Consider the following 15597-nt stretch of genomic DNA (forward strand, 5'->3'; position numbering starts at 1 on the left):
ACTAATGGATATTTACCCCAAAGATACAGATATAGTGAAAAGAAGGGCCATCTGTACCCCAATGTTTATAGCAACAATGGCCACGGTCGCCAAACTGTGGAAACAACCAAGATGCCCTTCAGTGGACGAATGGATAAGGAAGATGTGGTCCATATACACTATGGTATATTATGCCTCCATCAGAAAGGATGAATACCCAACTTTTGTAGCAACATGGACGGGACTGGAAGAGATTATGCTGAGTGAAATAAGTCAAGCAGAGAGAGTCAATTATCATATGGTCTCACTTATTTGCAGAGCATAACAAATAACATGGAGGACAAGGGGAGATGGAGAGGAGAAGGGAGTTGAGGGGAAATTGGAAGAGGAGGTGAACCATGAGAGACTATGGACTCTGAAAAACAACCTGAGGGTTTTGAAGGGCGGGGGTGGGAGGTTGGGGGAGCCAGGTGGTGGGTATTAAGGAGGGCACATATTGCATGGAGCACTGGGTGTGGTGCAAAAACAATGAATACTGTTACACTGAAAAGAAATAAAAAACAAAACAAAACAAAGCAAACAAAAAAAAGAAGCTCAGGGACCTCTGCGACAATGACAAAACAACTAACATTCCTATTATTAGGCTCCCAGAAGGATACAAAAAAGAAAGTAGGGCTAGGAAATTATTCAAAAAAATAATGGTGGAAAATTTCCCAAATTTGTCAACAGACATGAATCTGCACATCCAAAAAGCTGAGTAAGGATATTTTATTTATTGCTATAAATAAATAAATAAACAAACAAACTGAGTAAACCCAAAACAGGATAACCCAAAGAAATCCATGCCAAGACACAATCAAACTTTTGATAACTAAAGAGAAAGAAAAATCTTGAACACAGCAATAAAGAAATGGCAGATCATCTATAGGGAAAAAATAATTCTAGTAATAGCACATCTCTCACCAGAAATTCACAGAGGTCGTGATCTAAATGCTGAAAGAAAAGAACTGTCAATCCCAAATTCTATATCTGACAAAATTATGGTTCAGGAATGAATAAGAAATGAAGAATTTTGTAGACAGAAAAAGTGAGGGAATTTGTCATTAGCAGATGTACATTAAAAAAAAAGCTAAAGGAAGTTTCTAAAACAGTAAGGAATGGTAAAAAATCTTAGAAAACCAGGAAAGAATAAAGAACAAAATTATGAATAAACAGACTTTCCTTCAACTCTTGAAGGAAAGTGGAACTTGAAGCAAAAACATTATCTAATGTTGTTCTCAATGTATGTAGAGGAAATATTAAAATTTATATCAATACTATCATTTTAAATGTGGAAACATAAAGAGGCTTAAGGCGAAGTAAGTTTTCTATTCTACACTACACTTGAACTAGTAAAATCTCAACACCAGTAGACTGTGATAAGTTATGTATATACAACTGAGAGGAACCACAAAAATTTTTCCACAGAGATAGCCTAGTCAAAAATACTAATAGATAAATCAAAATGGAATTCTTAAAAAAAGCTACATTATGATTCTATTTATATAACACTGTCAAAATTACAAAATTGTAGAGATGGAAAACAGATTCATGATTTGTAGGTGTTAGTGATGAAAGAGTGATACAGGATTTACATTGGCCATAGCAACTGCTTTCTAGATAATGTCTCTAGAGGCAAAGGAAACAAAAGCAACTTCATCATAATAAAAAAGCTTCTGCACAATGAAAGAAACTATCAACAAAACTACAAGGCAACCTCCAGAATGGAAAAGATTTTTGCAAATTACGTATCTGATAAAGGGTTAGTATCCAAAATATATTAAGAACTTATAAAACTCAACACCCAAAAAATGAAAAATCCAATTTAAAAATGTGCAGAAGACGGGGTGCCTGAGTGGCTCAGTGGGTTAAGCCTCTGCCTTCAGCTCAGATCATGATCCCAGGGTCCTGGGATCAAGCCCCACATCGGGCTGTCTGCCCGGTGGGGAGCCTGCTTCCTCCTCTCTCTCTCTCTCTCTCTCTGCCTGCCTCTGCCTACTTGTGATCTCTCTCTGTCAAATAAATAAATAAAATCTTTAAAAAAAATGTGCAGAAGACATGAATGGACATGTTTCCAAAGAGGACATACAGATGGATAACAGACATATGAAAAGATGCTCAGCATCACTCATCATCAGGGAAATGCATATCAAAACCACAATGAGATAGCACCTCACACTTGTCAGAATGACTAAAATCAATAATACTAGAAATAGCAGGTGCTGGCGAGGATGTGGAGAAAGGGGAAAAACACTCTTTCACTGTTGGTAGGAATGCAAACTGGTGCAGCCACTCTGGAAAACAGTAGGGAGATTTCTCAAAATGTTAAAAATAAAATTACCCTGTGATCCAGCAATTGCTCTTCTAGGTATTTACCCAAAGAATACAAAAATACTAATTCAAAGGGATACATGCACCCCAACGTTATAGCAGCACTATATACAACAACCAAATTATGGAAACAGCCCAAATGTCCATCAACTGATGAATAGATAAAGAAGATGTAGGAGTGTGTGTGTGTGTGTGTGTGTGTGTGTGTGTGTGTGTGTGATAGAATATTACTTAGCCACAAAAGAGAATGAAATCTGCCATTTGCAATGACACTGATGGAACTAGGGAGTATTATGCTAAGAGATACAAGTCAGTCAGATAAAGATAAATGCCATATGATTTCCTCATATGCAGAATTTAAGAAACAAAAAAAGCAAGCAAAGGGGAAAAAAGAGAATGTGAGGTAAACCAAGAAACAGACTCTTAACTATAAAGAACAAACTGATGGTTACCAGAGGGGACTGGGTGGGGGGATGGTTGAAATAGGTGACAGAGATTAAGGAGTGCACTTGTGATGAGCATGGGGTGTTGTGTGGAAGTGTTGAATCACTGCATTATACACTGGCAACTAATATTACACTGTATGTTAACTAACTGGAATTTAAATAAAAGTTTAGGAAAAAAAGAAAGTGATAGAGAAATAGGTGTTACTATAAAGGAGATCTTTGTGGTGATAGAATAATTCTCAACTGCAGTGATGGTTACACAGATCTGCATATGTAACAAAATGCCATTGAACTAGAAGCACACATTGCACCAATGTCAATTTCCTAGATTTTATTTTGTACTCTAGGAATTTGAGAGATAACATTTGGGGAAAATGAATCAAAGAATATGGGAGATCCCTCTGTATACTTTCTATAGCTCTCTAATAAATTCAAAATAAAAAGTGAACAAAAATTCTGCAGCATACTACTAGGTCAAACCACATACCTGGCACGCATCTCTTTTTCCTTTCAAGGAGCCAGCACATAACATTCTAGGAGTTATGGCACCATTATAAGATTGGGGTTCATTACAGGTTTGAGTGTCTATGAGATCCACCTGTACTTGCCAAAGATGATTTTGACTATTACCTAAAGGGAAAAAAATAGTCTTTATATTTGTATATGTACATATATTCTATAAACCTCAGGAAAATCAAAATTATTGGATGAGATGGCAATATAGAATATTTTTTTTCAGGTACAGTCATATTTTGGGAAAGAATTACTTCCTAACTACTTTAAATGAAAAATTAGGTACCTATAAGAGAATCTCAAGTTGTTCAAGTGACTTCCATCCCGTGGCAAAACTTGGAATCTTATCTCAATAGGGAGAATGGTGACCTTATGATTCTCTCATCTTCACAATTGCGTATATTAATGATACCCAATCTCTTACATGGTTAATACCCTATTAAAAAGTTCAGCCATGTGGCGCCTGGGTGGCTCAGTGGGTTAAGCCTCTGCCTTCAGTTCAGGTCATGATCTCAGGGTCCTGGGATCGAGCCCCACATCGGGCTCTCTACTGAACGGGGAGTCTGCTTCCCTCTCTCTCTCTGCCTGCCTCTCTGCCTACTTGTGATCTCTCTTTAAAAAGAAAAAAAAAAGTTCAGCCATGTTTATTGGACACCTTACCAAGCACCATTACTACAGTAATAGTGAGGCGCTTGATAATAACCTATAGCAATGAAGGAATGTGTGTGTCTTCTAAATGATCTAGTTCACAAATAGGGTCAGAGTTGCCCAGGTCCATATTACCAACCTGCCAGCATATTTTGGCATAATGACACTCCATTCTTTAAATGCCTTAGAATACCAAATTGAGTTACTATGGTTTGACTTCTCTTCAAATGCTCACCGTCATTTTGCAGTGCTCCAAATCCTGTCACAAACATCTCACTGCCTGGGTGAAACTCATGGGATGCATCAGGGAGACAAATCCTATGTACTGCATTTGTGTAGGGAACAGGGCTAGAAAGCTCTGCAACTGAAATATCATAGTCATGTGATGGATACTTATATTTTTCATGGACAAATATTCTTCTAAGGCTTCGTTTCATCTTTGGAGGGTCTATTGTTACTCCAAAGGAAACAGTCCATCTGTCTGGGTCCTTATACCTGAGGGAAAAGTACAAAGAATAAATTCCACTTTACCATACTACCAATGTAATGACATATTAATAATAATTTAAGCTGTTGGAGTCAATATAAGTTTTCTTTTTAAAATTACAGTTTCTATGTATAGAAACAAACTCTTTCTAATCTGAGAATCAGGCTCAGGAGTACCATCAGGTAGAAAAGCCACAGTGGCGTGGTTGTTGGAAGACACATGCCACTCTGCATCTGAGTTGTTCAGCCCAGATCGTAGGGCTTTTTGACATTTCTAGGAGTCAGTGACCCCAAGAAACATATAGGAAGCATATTTTGTACAGAATGAAAGAACCAAATGTATTTTATGCACCATGTTCCCTACCCACAAACACACATTTCTCTGAAAACTGAAAGAGCTATGCATAAATATAACAAAGTGTTACTATCCTATATATATACCTATATATCCTATATATATCCTATATATCCTATATATATATATATATCCTATAGTATATATCCTATATTCTATCCTATATAGTATCCTATATATATCCTTATATCCAGGCATTTTGCATTGGGTTGAAAGGTCTCCATTCTTTGGCCTACAACTAGTCAACTTACTCAGCTTTATAACTTACTACCAAATTTCTTCACACTTAATTCTTTCTTGCCACATGGTATTTCCCCACTGAGATGAAACCGACTATCCCCAAACCCATATCTCATAGATATACAGCAACAATATATATATAACTCTTTGACATCAAGCTCAAAGTCAAAAGATGACGTTAACATTTCTTTAAAACTCTTGCTTCCTTTGACAACTTATTATTTATTTATCAATGGATACTTTATCTACATGTACTTTGAAGCCATTTCCATTTCCAGACTATTAAACCTCTTACTAAGGATTATGAGTGCCCCCTCTGTGTGACATATATTTTATCTTTATATTAAACTCATCTCTTTCCAACTTCTTGAGGTGGTTCCTTCCTGGCAAGCCCCACTGCACTTTGCTTATCCCCAGTCGTTCACAAACCAGTCATTCAGGACTTACGTTCTAAAGCAGTGAGCAGCACTCACAAGCCATGTGCTATTAATTAAAGTTGCCCCACAGCGATGGATTCCATCCCATTGCAGGCTAGCTTGCCAAGGCCATTCGCCCTCTTCTACCTGTGTCCCACCAACGATCCGCAGACTCTGACTCGCAGTTTTACTCCTCCTTGTCCCGCAGCCTGCCAAGAGAGATGAGGCCTTACTTAACTGTGCTTTTAAGTATCAAATTGTGTCACTATCTCAAATTTCTTTTGTACTTTGTGCTCCAACAGTATCAAACATTTTCTCTTCTTACTTTTCCTTTAGGTAGAGCGGTTCATTAATTTAACAATTACTCATCTTGTAAGATTTAAGTCAACCATTACCTCCTCTAGGAGGCCTTCTCTAACAATTCCTCTGCCCCCAAACTGGATTAGTTATGGCTCTTTTGATTCTTCCATCATTGTTGTCATCTTCATCATCAACATCATCATCTGTGTGTGTGTGTGTGTGTGTGTGTATAATTATACACATAGCTACATATGTCTGTCTCTATATACATGTATATATGCTAATATAGTTACCAGTACTAATTATATATACTAGTTATATGTATTATATATAGACACTACTTATATATATTATTTATATATAATAACATACAATGTGTAACAGGTTTTATTATATATATACACTAGTTACATATACATATATACTATATATACATTAACTCTCTATATACATATATTACATAATTTTATATATAACGTATATAAAGTTTATAAAGGGTTTCTCAACACTGACACTATTAACATTTTGAGATGGATAATTCCCTGTTGTGGACAGCTGTGCTGTTCCTCGCAGGATATTCAGAAGAACCCCTCGCCTACGCATATTAGATGCCAGTAGCATCCCCCCTGCGATCATGATAACCAAAATGTTAACCAGGCATGACCGTGTGGGAGTCAAAATTTCCCGTTTGAGAACCACTGCTTTAGAATTATGTGTTCATGCATTAGTCTCATACATCTAGTGTCATTAGAGTATGAGCTGTTTGAGACAGGGATTATATCTCATTCATTTTATATCCCTTTTGCCCAATATAGCAGTAGCACACAACAGTTTCATAATAAATATTGGTGGAAAGAATATACACCATTGAGGGTAACAGGATTATTCTTGTTTCTCATGTTCAATCAAGTTTGTGAATTAACCGATATTCTAAGCTGGTGAGTAGCATATTTCCTTCCATCTTTTAAGATAAATACATTATGTACTAATTCCACAATTATCAAATGTATCCTCTAACTCATGGCAGGGTACTCTGCTGTAGAGGAAGGGAAAGACTAGGCCTGGAGTCAGTACTTTTAAAATATGGGTGAAGATATTATCTGAGCCTTTAGTAATTTTATTGATATATACTCCAACCCCATAATTGCTTAAATTTCCATAATATGAGATTAATGACATCATGCAGATTTTATTTAGTGTAGAATAATAATAAGTTTCTGCCTGTAGCTAAAAAATACCAACTTAAAGATGACTTCATATAATCTTTAAAAAATGTTTATGAGAGGGTATTGTAGATATCTGCTATTAGAACATTGAGTCTTTTCTCCCTTTTTAAACAACGGTACAACTCATTTCCACTACACACCTGCTGGGCAGCTATATATCCACTCCATAGTTCTCCAATTTTTTTTTGTTCTTTAGTAATAAAGTGTGTCTTAATGATAAGATAAAGCATCCTGCGCTTTGCACAGACCAATCAAATTTTATTCTGACCATGTAATATCACACAAAGTAAGCCTAAATGACCTAGTGTTAACTTTTTACATTCCGGTAATGCAATTTTAATAAATATATTACACTTACAATTGTTTAGAAAGTTGTCTGTTTCTGTCTTGTTGATTTCTGAAATACACAGAAATGGTGAATAGAACAGGGCCAGCACATCAGAATTTCATAATGCCTCTGAGTACTTCAAATAGGAAAGGCTGATTAATTCCATTATAAGACAGAACCTCTAGGTTTAAAAAAAAAGAAAAAAAGCAACACTGTTAGAATATCATAGACAGAGCGTGTTCATTGCCTTGGGAAAAGGGAGGTCCAAACACTGTTTCTTAATCTTAAACATTAGCATGGATAATAGTCACATAAGGAGCATCTTTAACCTGTCAATTCCTGTTCCTCTTCTCAGTAATTCTGATTAATTGGTTTTGAGATGAAACCCAGAAATCTGAGTTTCATACCAGAAAGTAAGATGCAATATGTTCTCTTTGTGGGGAAACGCTATTCTAAATCATAGTATTGATTCCCGAAATGCAACGATATTTTTACTGACTATTACTTCAAGTTTTTTCTTTTACTGAATTCATAGGAATAGTCTCATTGTATAACATATATGAGCTCCAGGTCCATAAATCTGTTCCTCATTTAAAAATAATGTTATACCTTTCTAAAAATTTTTCTTTCTGCTGAAATTTAGAAAGACAATTTTGGCCTCTTTGCAATTCTACCCCATGGCTCCTTAACTTATTGACTTTTCAACAATCAGGCCCCAATCCTATGCAAACACTAAGCCAACTAACAGATATATAAATCTTTAAACATTTGGATGCCTGGGTAAGTTAAGCTGTCGGTTAAGCAACTGTCATCAGCTCAGGTCATGATCCCAGGGTCCTGGGATCAAGTCCCATATTGGGCTCCTTGCTCAGGAGGGAGCCTGCTTTTCCCTCTCCCTCTGCTGCTCATCGTGCTTGTGCTCTCATACTCTATCTCTGTTAAATAAAGAAATGAAATCTTTAAAAAAACAAAACCAAAAAACAACAAAAAAAATTCTAAGCATTTAATGTCCTTATTCAATAGATTTCCAAAGACTGAAAGTGTTCTCTTTGAATATGCCAGAATAGGAGTTCTAAATACAGAAATTTCAATGTTAATTATTCTTTTAGTATTTAATAGTATTGATATGCTAGAAGTCTATAGTCTAGAAATGCTTCTTTTTGACCTTCTCCATTCTGGCTACTTTTGGGGGAAATGGCTCAAATAAGGAAGTGGTCATTTTTCTCAGTAAATATTAAGTACTATCACCACTGATCTCTCCATTTCAAATAACCTGTTCTTCTCTATCTCACCCTCTTCCTAGTTTTGGATTTGCATGTTGGTACTACTAACAGAGCCAGCTTAATGGATGTATATCTATATCGGGTCCTGGACTCAGCATGATTTTCTACTTGGTTTAATGCTCACTGTCTTGAAGTTCTTGATATTTTCTTATTTTTTATATATTTTTTATATTTTTTTTAATTTTGTAACTTGTACTTTAAAAGTGAAGTCTGATAGAATAATGGGTGATGGATGGCATGAGCAGAGGAGATACACACAACAAATGTGTCCCTAGATTCTTGGCACCCCATTTGCATACATCATTTGTGATACCCTACGAACTCAAGAATTCCAGTGGATCCACAATGTTCAGCAAATTCAAAATACAAGATAAGTGTGGATATCTACCACTAAGGAACCAGGGAGCACTGACTGTCCCAGGAGGCCATGTTTTCTGTTTGAAGCAGAGCTTCCTTAGAACTCAGAAAGAAGGCAATAGCATTCTACTAAACACAAACCACCCAAGGACTCTATTATAACCGTTTTTGCTCCCATTTCTTCTTTATATTAGCCAATAGCTTCTGCTGAAAATAATGACACAGAAGGACTTTCCAGTTCTTTCTTGCTTAAGCTAAAGGTAGAGAGCAATGATAAAATGTGCACATTAATAACAAAGGAAATAAAAATTGTCAAACTAGTCTCGTATAGTGTTTCCATGGTTCTGGGACGAGTCAAATTCATGCATGTGTGAACTATGAAACACAGTTGTACACATACTTAAATGCTTTTGCTTTAATATTTGAAATTGATATTTTTCAGTATGAAGATGGATAATATAACTATTGCTAGTATTTTAAAATTTTAATTTTTTCATTTAGAATGGCATTGATTAGCAAACAAAAAATACCATGACAAGTCCAGAGAGACTGTAGAAAAAAGAAAAGTCATATTTTAATACACTTAACAATACATTTTTGTTGCTTTTTGAAAAGTCCAACATTTTGCACTAGCTAGTTCTAATTACTCAAGCCTTCCTTTCTAAGCAAGCAGGGTAGGTGATCATCAGGTCAGGCCTCAGGTTAGATCTATCAGCTTTTATGCTAGCACACTATGTTCATACTTTCTACTTGTTCCATGTCCAATACTGTGTCCACTAGTCACATGTGCCTACTGAGTTCTTGAAATGTGGCTAGTCTAAACTGAAATATGCTATAAATATAAAGTACACACTAGATTTCAAAGCCTTAGTACAAAAAAAATATAAAATGTCTTAGGGATATTTTTTCTGTTGACTACTTGTTGAAATAATAGTACTTTGATATATTGGGGTAAGTGTCACATTATTTAAATGAATCTCATATGTTTAGTTTTGCTTTTTCAATGGGCTACTGGAATATTTCAGATCCTATGGTTAGCCCACATGATATTTCTATAGCATTGTTCTATAGGACACAACTTGACTCTTAACCAAACTTTTACTTCTACTGAGGATCTTCTGTGTTTCTTACTTTCTAGTAATGAGGATCTATCCTTGCTTATTTTGTTCTCCAATACCCAACAACAACAAAAAACTCAAACTATTTAAATTAGTTGTAAACTAAGCATGAATAAAATAAGTATAAATAAATTATAAATTTTTCATTGGTGAATGGACTAAGGGAAGAAAATGTAACAAGGTTTATCAATGAAACTTGAAAACAAATATGTGGATAGCATGAACCTTTCCACACATCATACTCTCAGAACATAAAATGGAAACAATAAGATGAAAGAGAAAAATATACAAAGCTACTTTCTCCATTTATAATTGGCTGTTATAGCTGAAGTGTAAGGTCCAATGCAGGAAAAGAAACCAGGCCCAGAGGTAAAGACAGACTTGCATAGGAGGCATAAGTTTAGGGTAATATAAAAAATAAATAATTCATTATGACCAATTTAATCCCAAAGAAATGTTCTGTTGGTGGCAAGAGTCAATAATTGAAGGACATCCAAAACAATTTTTTAAAAAATCAGTGCCTAAGGGGCATCTGGGAGGCTCAGTCATTTGAGTCAAGTCATGATCTTGAGTCATGAGAATAAGCTCCATGTAGGGCTCCATGCTGGCTGTAGAGCCTGCTTGAGATTCTTTCTCTCCCTCTGCCCCTCCCCTCCTCTCTACCAACCCCCCATCAGTGCCTAAGACTAAAATTAAGATGGAGCTGTTTTATATAAGAGAATTAAACTAAATAAGAGAAATAAACTTACTTTTAATTTCAACTGATTCAGGATCTAATTTAGGGGGTCCTACAGCATCTTGTAGCTTTTCAGGTAGAACTTGTTGGATAACTTTGTCAATGGCTTCAGGATCCTCAGTAGAGCGAAATTTAAAAATCAACAGCATATGAGCCAACACGCCATGTTCCTCTTGACTGTGGACCAATAAGATAAAAAAATATATATGGCTTTAAAAGATATAGTTTGGAATTAGATTTACGGTAATATCACAATCTATTTTTTTTTGATCATCCATTTGAAACATGCACAAAAAACAAACTTGTAACATAATTTAAAAGATCCAATTTGGGGTGTCTGGGTGGCTCAGTTGGTTAAGCATCTGCCTTCGGCTCAGGTCATGATCCCAGCGTCCCAGGATTGATTCCCCACATTGGGGGGGGTCCCTGCTCAGTGGGGAGTTTGCTTCTCCCTCTCCCTCAGTCTGCTGCTCTGTCTGCTTGTCCTCCCTCTTTCAAATAAACAAACAAACAAACAAACAAATAAATAAATTTATTTTTTAAAAGATGTAAAATTATTTTTAAAAATCAAAATAAAAGATCCAATTTAGGGGTGCCTGGGTGGCTCAGTGGGTTAAAGCCTCTGCCTTCGGCTCAGGTCATGATCCCAGGGTCCTGGGATCGAGCCCCGAGTCAGGCTGTCTGCTCCGTGGAGAGCCTGCTTCCTCCTCTCTCTCTGCCTACCTCTCTGTCTACTTGTGATCTCTGTCAAATAAATAAATAAATAAATAAAATGTTAAAAAAAAAAAAGAAGACCCAATTTATTTTCTTCTATATTCCTATTGCTTACCACATATGAAACTTCCAAATCGGTTGCCCTGATAGAAAGCTAGTACACTCACAGTCTCCCTAAACCAAAATATCTAGTTGTTAATATAAAAAGACACTCTCTTGTCAATCATTTAATGCTATCAGATATAGTGTATGGTCAATACAGAGTCAACTCTGGCTTTGGTTTTTAGGTTTAATTCTCTGTGGCTTAAATCCAATCATATCTCTTAAGCAATGTCATGCTCTCCTAAACAACTTCTAAACCTAAGGATATTAGAATGCTTAACCAAATTGTCTTGACTTCACCTAATTATATTTTCAAGATAGAGCATTAATCAACCTTAATGTTTTTAGAATGAATTACTTCTTGGAATCATCCTTGACTTCTCTTTCTCATTCTTAGTCAGCTACTCTACCCCTTTTTCTTCACATGTAATCAGTTCTCAGAGAGTCTTACTCCTTACTATACAATGTATTGACTCCTTATATAAACTGTAAATGGGAATATAAATTAGAGCCTCACTTTTAGAGGTCCATTTTGTTTATCAGTTATACATTTGATGATCCATTCTCTCTGATACAGCACTCTTTTCAAATATACTCTTGTGTGTACAAAGAGATTTATGCATATGTTTATCATAATCTTGTTTTTAAATCAGAAAAAATATGTAAAACCCAAGTGTCCATCAAAAGGACATTGGCTGAACCCCTGACATTATTTGTAGTGAAATACTATATAACGAGTTGTTGAGAAGATGTCTTGTGTTCCTCACCTCCTTTCACTCACTGAGCAAATCTGTACAACATTTATTTATTCTGTCTTCTTTCTCTTAGACTATTCCTATACTGGCTGACTAACAGAAACAAAACAAACAAAACCCTCTACCCCAGATATTCAATTTATCTCTCACCTTCTTATCACAGCAAACCTTCTTGAAAGGATAAATTACACCCTGCCTCATATTTACTTTCTTGCATTCTGCTTCCTCCCTTTCCATTCTACTGAGCCTTTTCTCTACACTAATTGACTTCATTATTGACATATCCAATGAATTCTTTCCAGTCATATTACTTGGTTTCTTGGGAGTATTTTGTCAATGCTGTAAATTTTTATCTTTCATGTCAGTCGTGCCTTTCTCACGATTTCTTTTTTTTTTTTTTTCCTTCTCCTTCCCTGTATATTACCTAGGATCCTATTTTTTCCCCATCTCCTTAACTATTTTTTTCTTCAGGCTTTCTTCATCATCATTTTTTCCTTGCATTACCCTTTTTCTGAGAAATTCCGCTTACATCCACATGATCCAGTACTCTTAGTTGATAATGAACAAGGCATATCTTCAACTCAGTTCCCTTTTCTTCCACTGAGTGAGACCCTATTTCAGGTTCATGTGGTCCCCTAGTATCTCAGCTCAACATCTTTAATACTGATGTCATTTTCCCTACAAACTTGCATTTCTTCTTATTGATTTCAGAAGAAATACTAATGAGTAAGAAGAGTACTAGGAGGAAGAAGTAAACAAATTGGAAAGTGATTTGGAAGGTAAAAACCTGTAGAACTTAGTTATTCATAAAGTGTGAGGGGCCCAGGAAATGGAGGAATGTAGATTGATACCCATGTTTCCCATTAGTGTAATTGGGTTTTACTTGAGTTAGAGAGTTTTCTGTGGAATTTCCACGTGGAGATGTGCATAGGCAGGTATGTAGTTCTAGAAATCAGAAAAACAGTTTGGATTGGAAATAGAAATTTAGATTTCAAAAGCATATGAAGTCATGTGGGTGCATGAAGATCCCTTGAGAGATTGAAATTTTAAGGCTGGGAGAAGTAGATACAGATCCAAGAGAGAATAATATTTCAAATGCAGGAGAATAGATGTCAGCTAAGTGATAGACTGAGAAGGAACTCTTGGAGTTTTTGTCATTGAAATAATACTGGAAACAGCTTTCATTCTATTTTTGAGAAATTCAAATAATTTGTATTTAGACAATATATTATTTAAGATCCTAATATAGTATTTTTCTTAAAATGGTGTGCTCTGAAATTCTACTTATTGATGGTTGACTATTAGATCAGATTTTCTTAGGTAAATATTTGGAACAGAAAGGGGTAGAGAAGAAAATGGAGAAACAAGAGGTTAAGAACACCTCATCTACTACACTATTTTACATAGAGGACGATTGGCTACTAAACTAAGGGATATGGCTTAGGTCCCTATTTATGCTAATTAGTTTCCAAAAAAATTATTCGATCATATAGCCACCAATAACACCTCTGTCTCTTGAAATTATTCACCACACAAATGCTTTCTTATAGGTTTAGAGAATATATAAAGCAAATTGTAACCTGTGACCTAGAACAGTTGTCAAGTGAATGTTGGTTTAATTGAATTATATGATATCACTAACATTTCAAACAGTACTTATTACTGACCAAGTTCACAGCTTTAGTTTTAAATTATATTCAGAAGTCAGCATTTTAGTTTTACATACCTGAACCTGATAATGTGAGACTTGATAAATTCTTCCCTCAAAGGAGATTTATGAAATGCATCTTTCACCTGTTCCAAAAATGTTCAAAATATGTCAGTAAGAATAATTTCTGCAAGTCAATTTACAGCTCTAAGGAAAATTTAAAAACAAAACAAAGCAAAACAGAAAGCATTAATCAACATTTCACAATGCACTCAACTTGAAGAATCTTTTCTGGTATTCTACTCAGTGATTTCAAATGAACTCTGTGTTAGAAGTTATAGTATTGGGGAGACAAAGTAGTGGGGCCAAGAGTGACATCTACACTCAGAAAGATATTAAAAAGAATAAACATACTTTTTTTTTTTTAAAGGAAGAGCAACTGTGCATACCCTGAGAAGAGACTTCCATTGTAAGTGAACAAAGGAAATGAAGTAATTCTGCCAACTGATAGTTGGGTCATGGATATGAGTGTGTGACAGTGTCACACCGTTCTTCAAACTAGTGAAAAATTTGCCAAATATCCTAGCATAACCTGCTTCCAACTCAGTATTAAAAATGCTCTTAGAAAGGCCCATGTGAACTAGGATACTCAGTCTACCTAATATGTTCTGTTAGGTTTACTTCAATAAGGTAGAAAAATGCATCTTGTGGAGATATTTCTTACTACTATAATTAAGAATTCTAACCAACTTAAATTTTTAAGTTAGGAGTCAAGGTAAACATGTCAAATATTTCTTGGTCTCAGTGTGTGAGACCAAGAGACTAAGTAATCTGACAATGACTAGAAACCAGGCTCTTGCTCTCCTGGTCTAGACCGATAATTTTTCCACTTTTAAAAACATTTGATTCATTTCTGAGGATGAATGTTGAAGCCTTTAAAAGATGAGCATCCAGGGGCACCTGGGTGGCTCAGTGGGTTAAAGCCTCTGCCTTCTGCTCAGGTCATGATCCCAGGATCCTGGGATCGAGCCCCAGATCAGGCTCTCTGCTCAGCAAGGAGCTGCTTCCCCCCCCCCCCTCCTACCTGCCTCTCTGCCTACTTGTTATCTCTGTCTGTCAAATAAATAAAATCTTTTAAAAAAATAAATAAGTAAAAGATGAGCGTCCATGTGTCTCCTATAAACTTATGTACCCAAAAGTAGTCCAAGGTCAGATATTTGCAAATATAAAAATACTATTCAGGTATGTGTCTGAATAGTTTCAATCTTATGGTCTTTTGCTCATGGTGTCTTCTATAGGATACAGCAGTCATATTTTGGGTCACCCTCACATTCCCAGAATTTCTGGACTCTGTTGATTAAGACTGTAGCACTAGCTATGGAAGAGTGAGTGGGAGGGACATGAAGGAAGGGCTCAGGTCACTTGCATCAGCCCTGCAAGACATACTCTCCCAAGTCATGTATTGTCAGTTTTGTTTTACTTCTTTCTGGCAGGGCTGCTTCCCATTTTTCAAAGAGAAGCAAGATCAGTTGAATGGATATTATGGAAGCTAGGTACCAAAAAAATGGATATAAAGT

General features: G+C 35.8%; 1 protein-coding gene across 1 annotated transcript in view; it reads right to left on the minus strand.

Moving 5' to 3' along the window:
- Nucleotides 1-15597, minus strand: part of LOC125094386 (transmembrane protease serine 11E-like) — a 45317-nt gene that overhangs the window by 10435 nt on the left and 19285 nt on the right. Inside the window, exons 4-9 of the mRNA XM_047719972.1 lie at nt 14099-14166; nt 10815-10978; nt 7338-7376; nt 5485-5662; nt 4192-4451; nt 3283-3425 (exon numbers count right to left, since the gene is read on the minus strand). Coding sequence (XP_047575928.1) covers nt 3283-3425; nt 4192-4451; nt 5485-5662; nt 7338-7376; nt 10815-10978; nt 14099-14166 — 852 coding nt within the window. The remainder of the gene's footprint in view (nt 1-3282; nt 3426-4191; nt 4452-5484; nt 5663-7337; nt 7377-10814; nt 10979-14098; nt 14167-15597) is intronic.

Source organism: Lutra lutra, chromosome 2, assembly GCF_902655055.1.
Source record: "Lutra lutra chromosome 2, mLutLut1.2, whole genome shotgun sequence".
In the NCBI taxonomy this organism is placed as follows: Eukaryota; Metazoa; Chordata; class Mammalia; order Carnivora; family Mustelidae; genus Lutra; species Lutra lutra.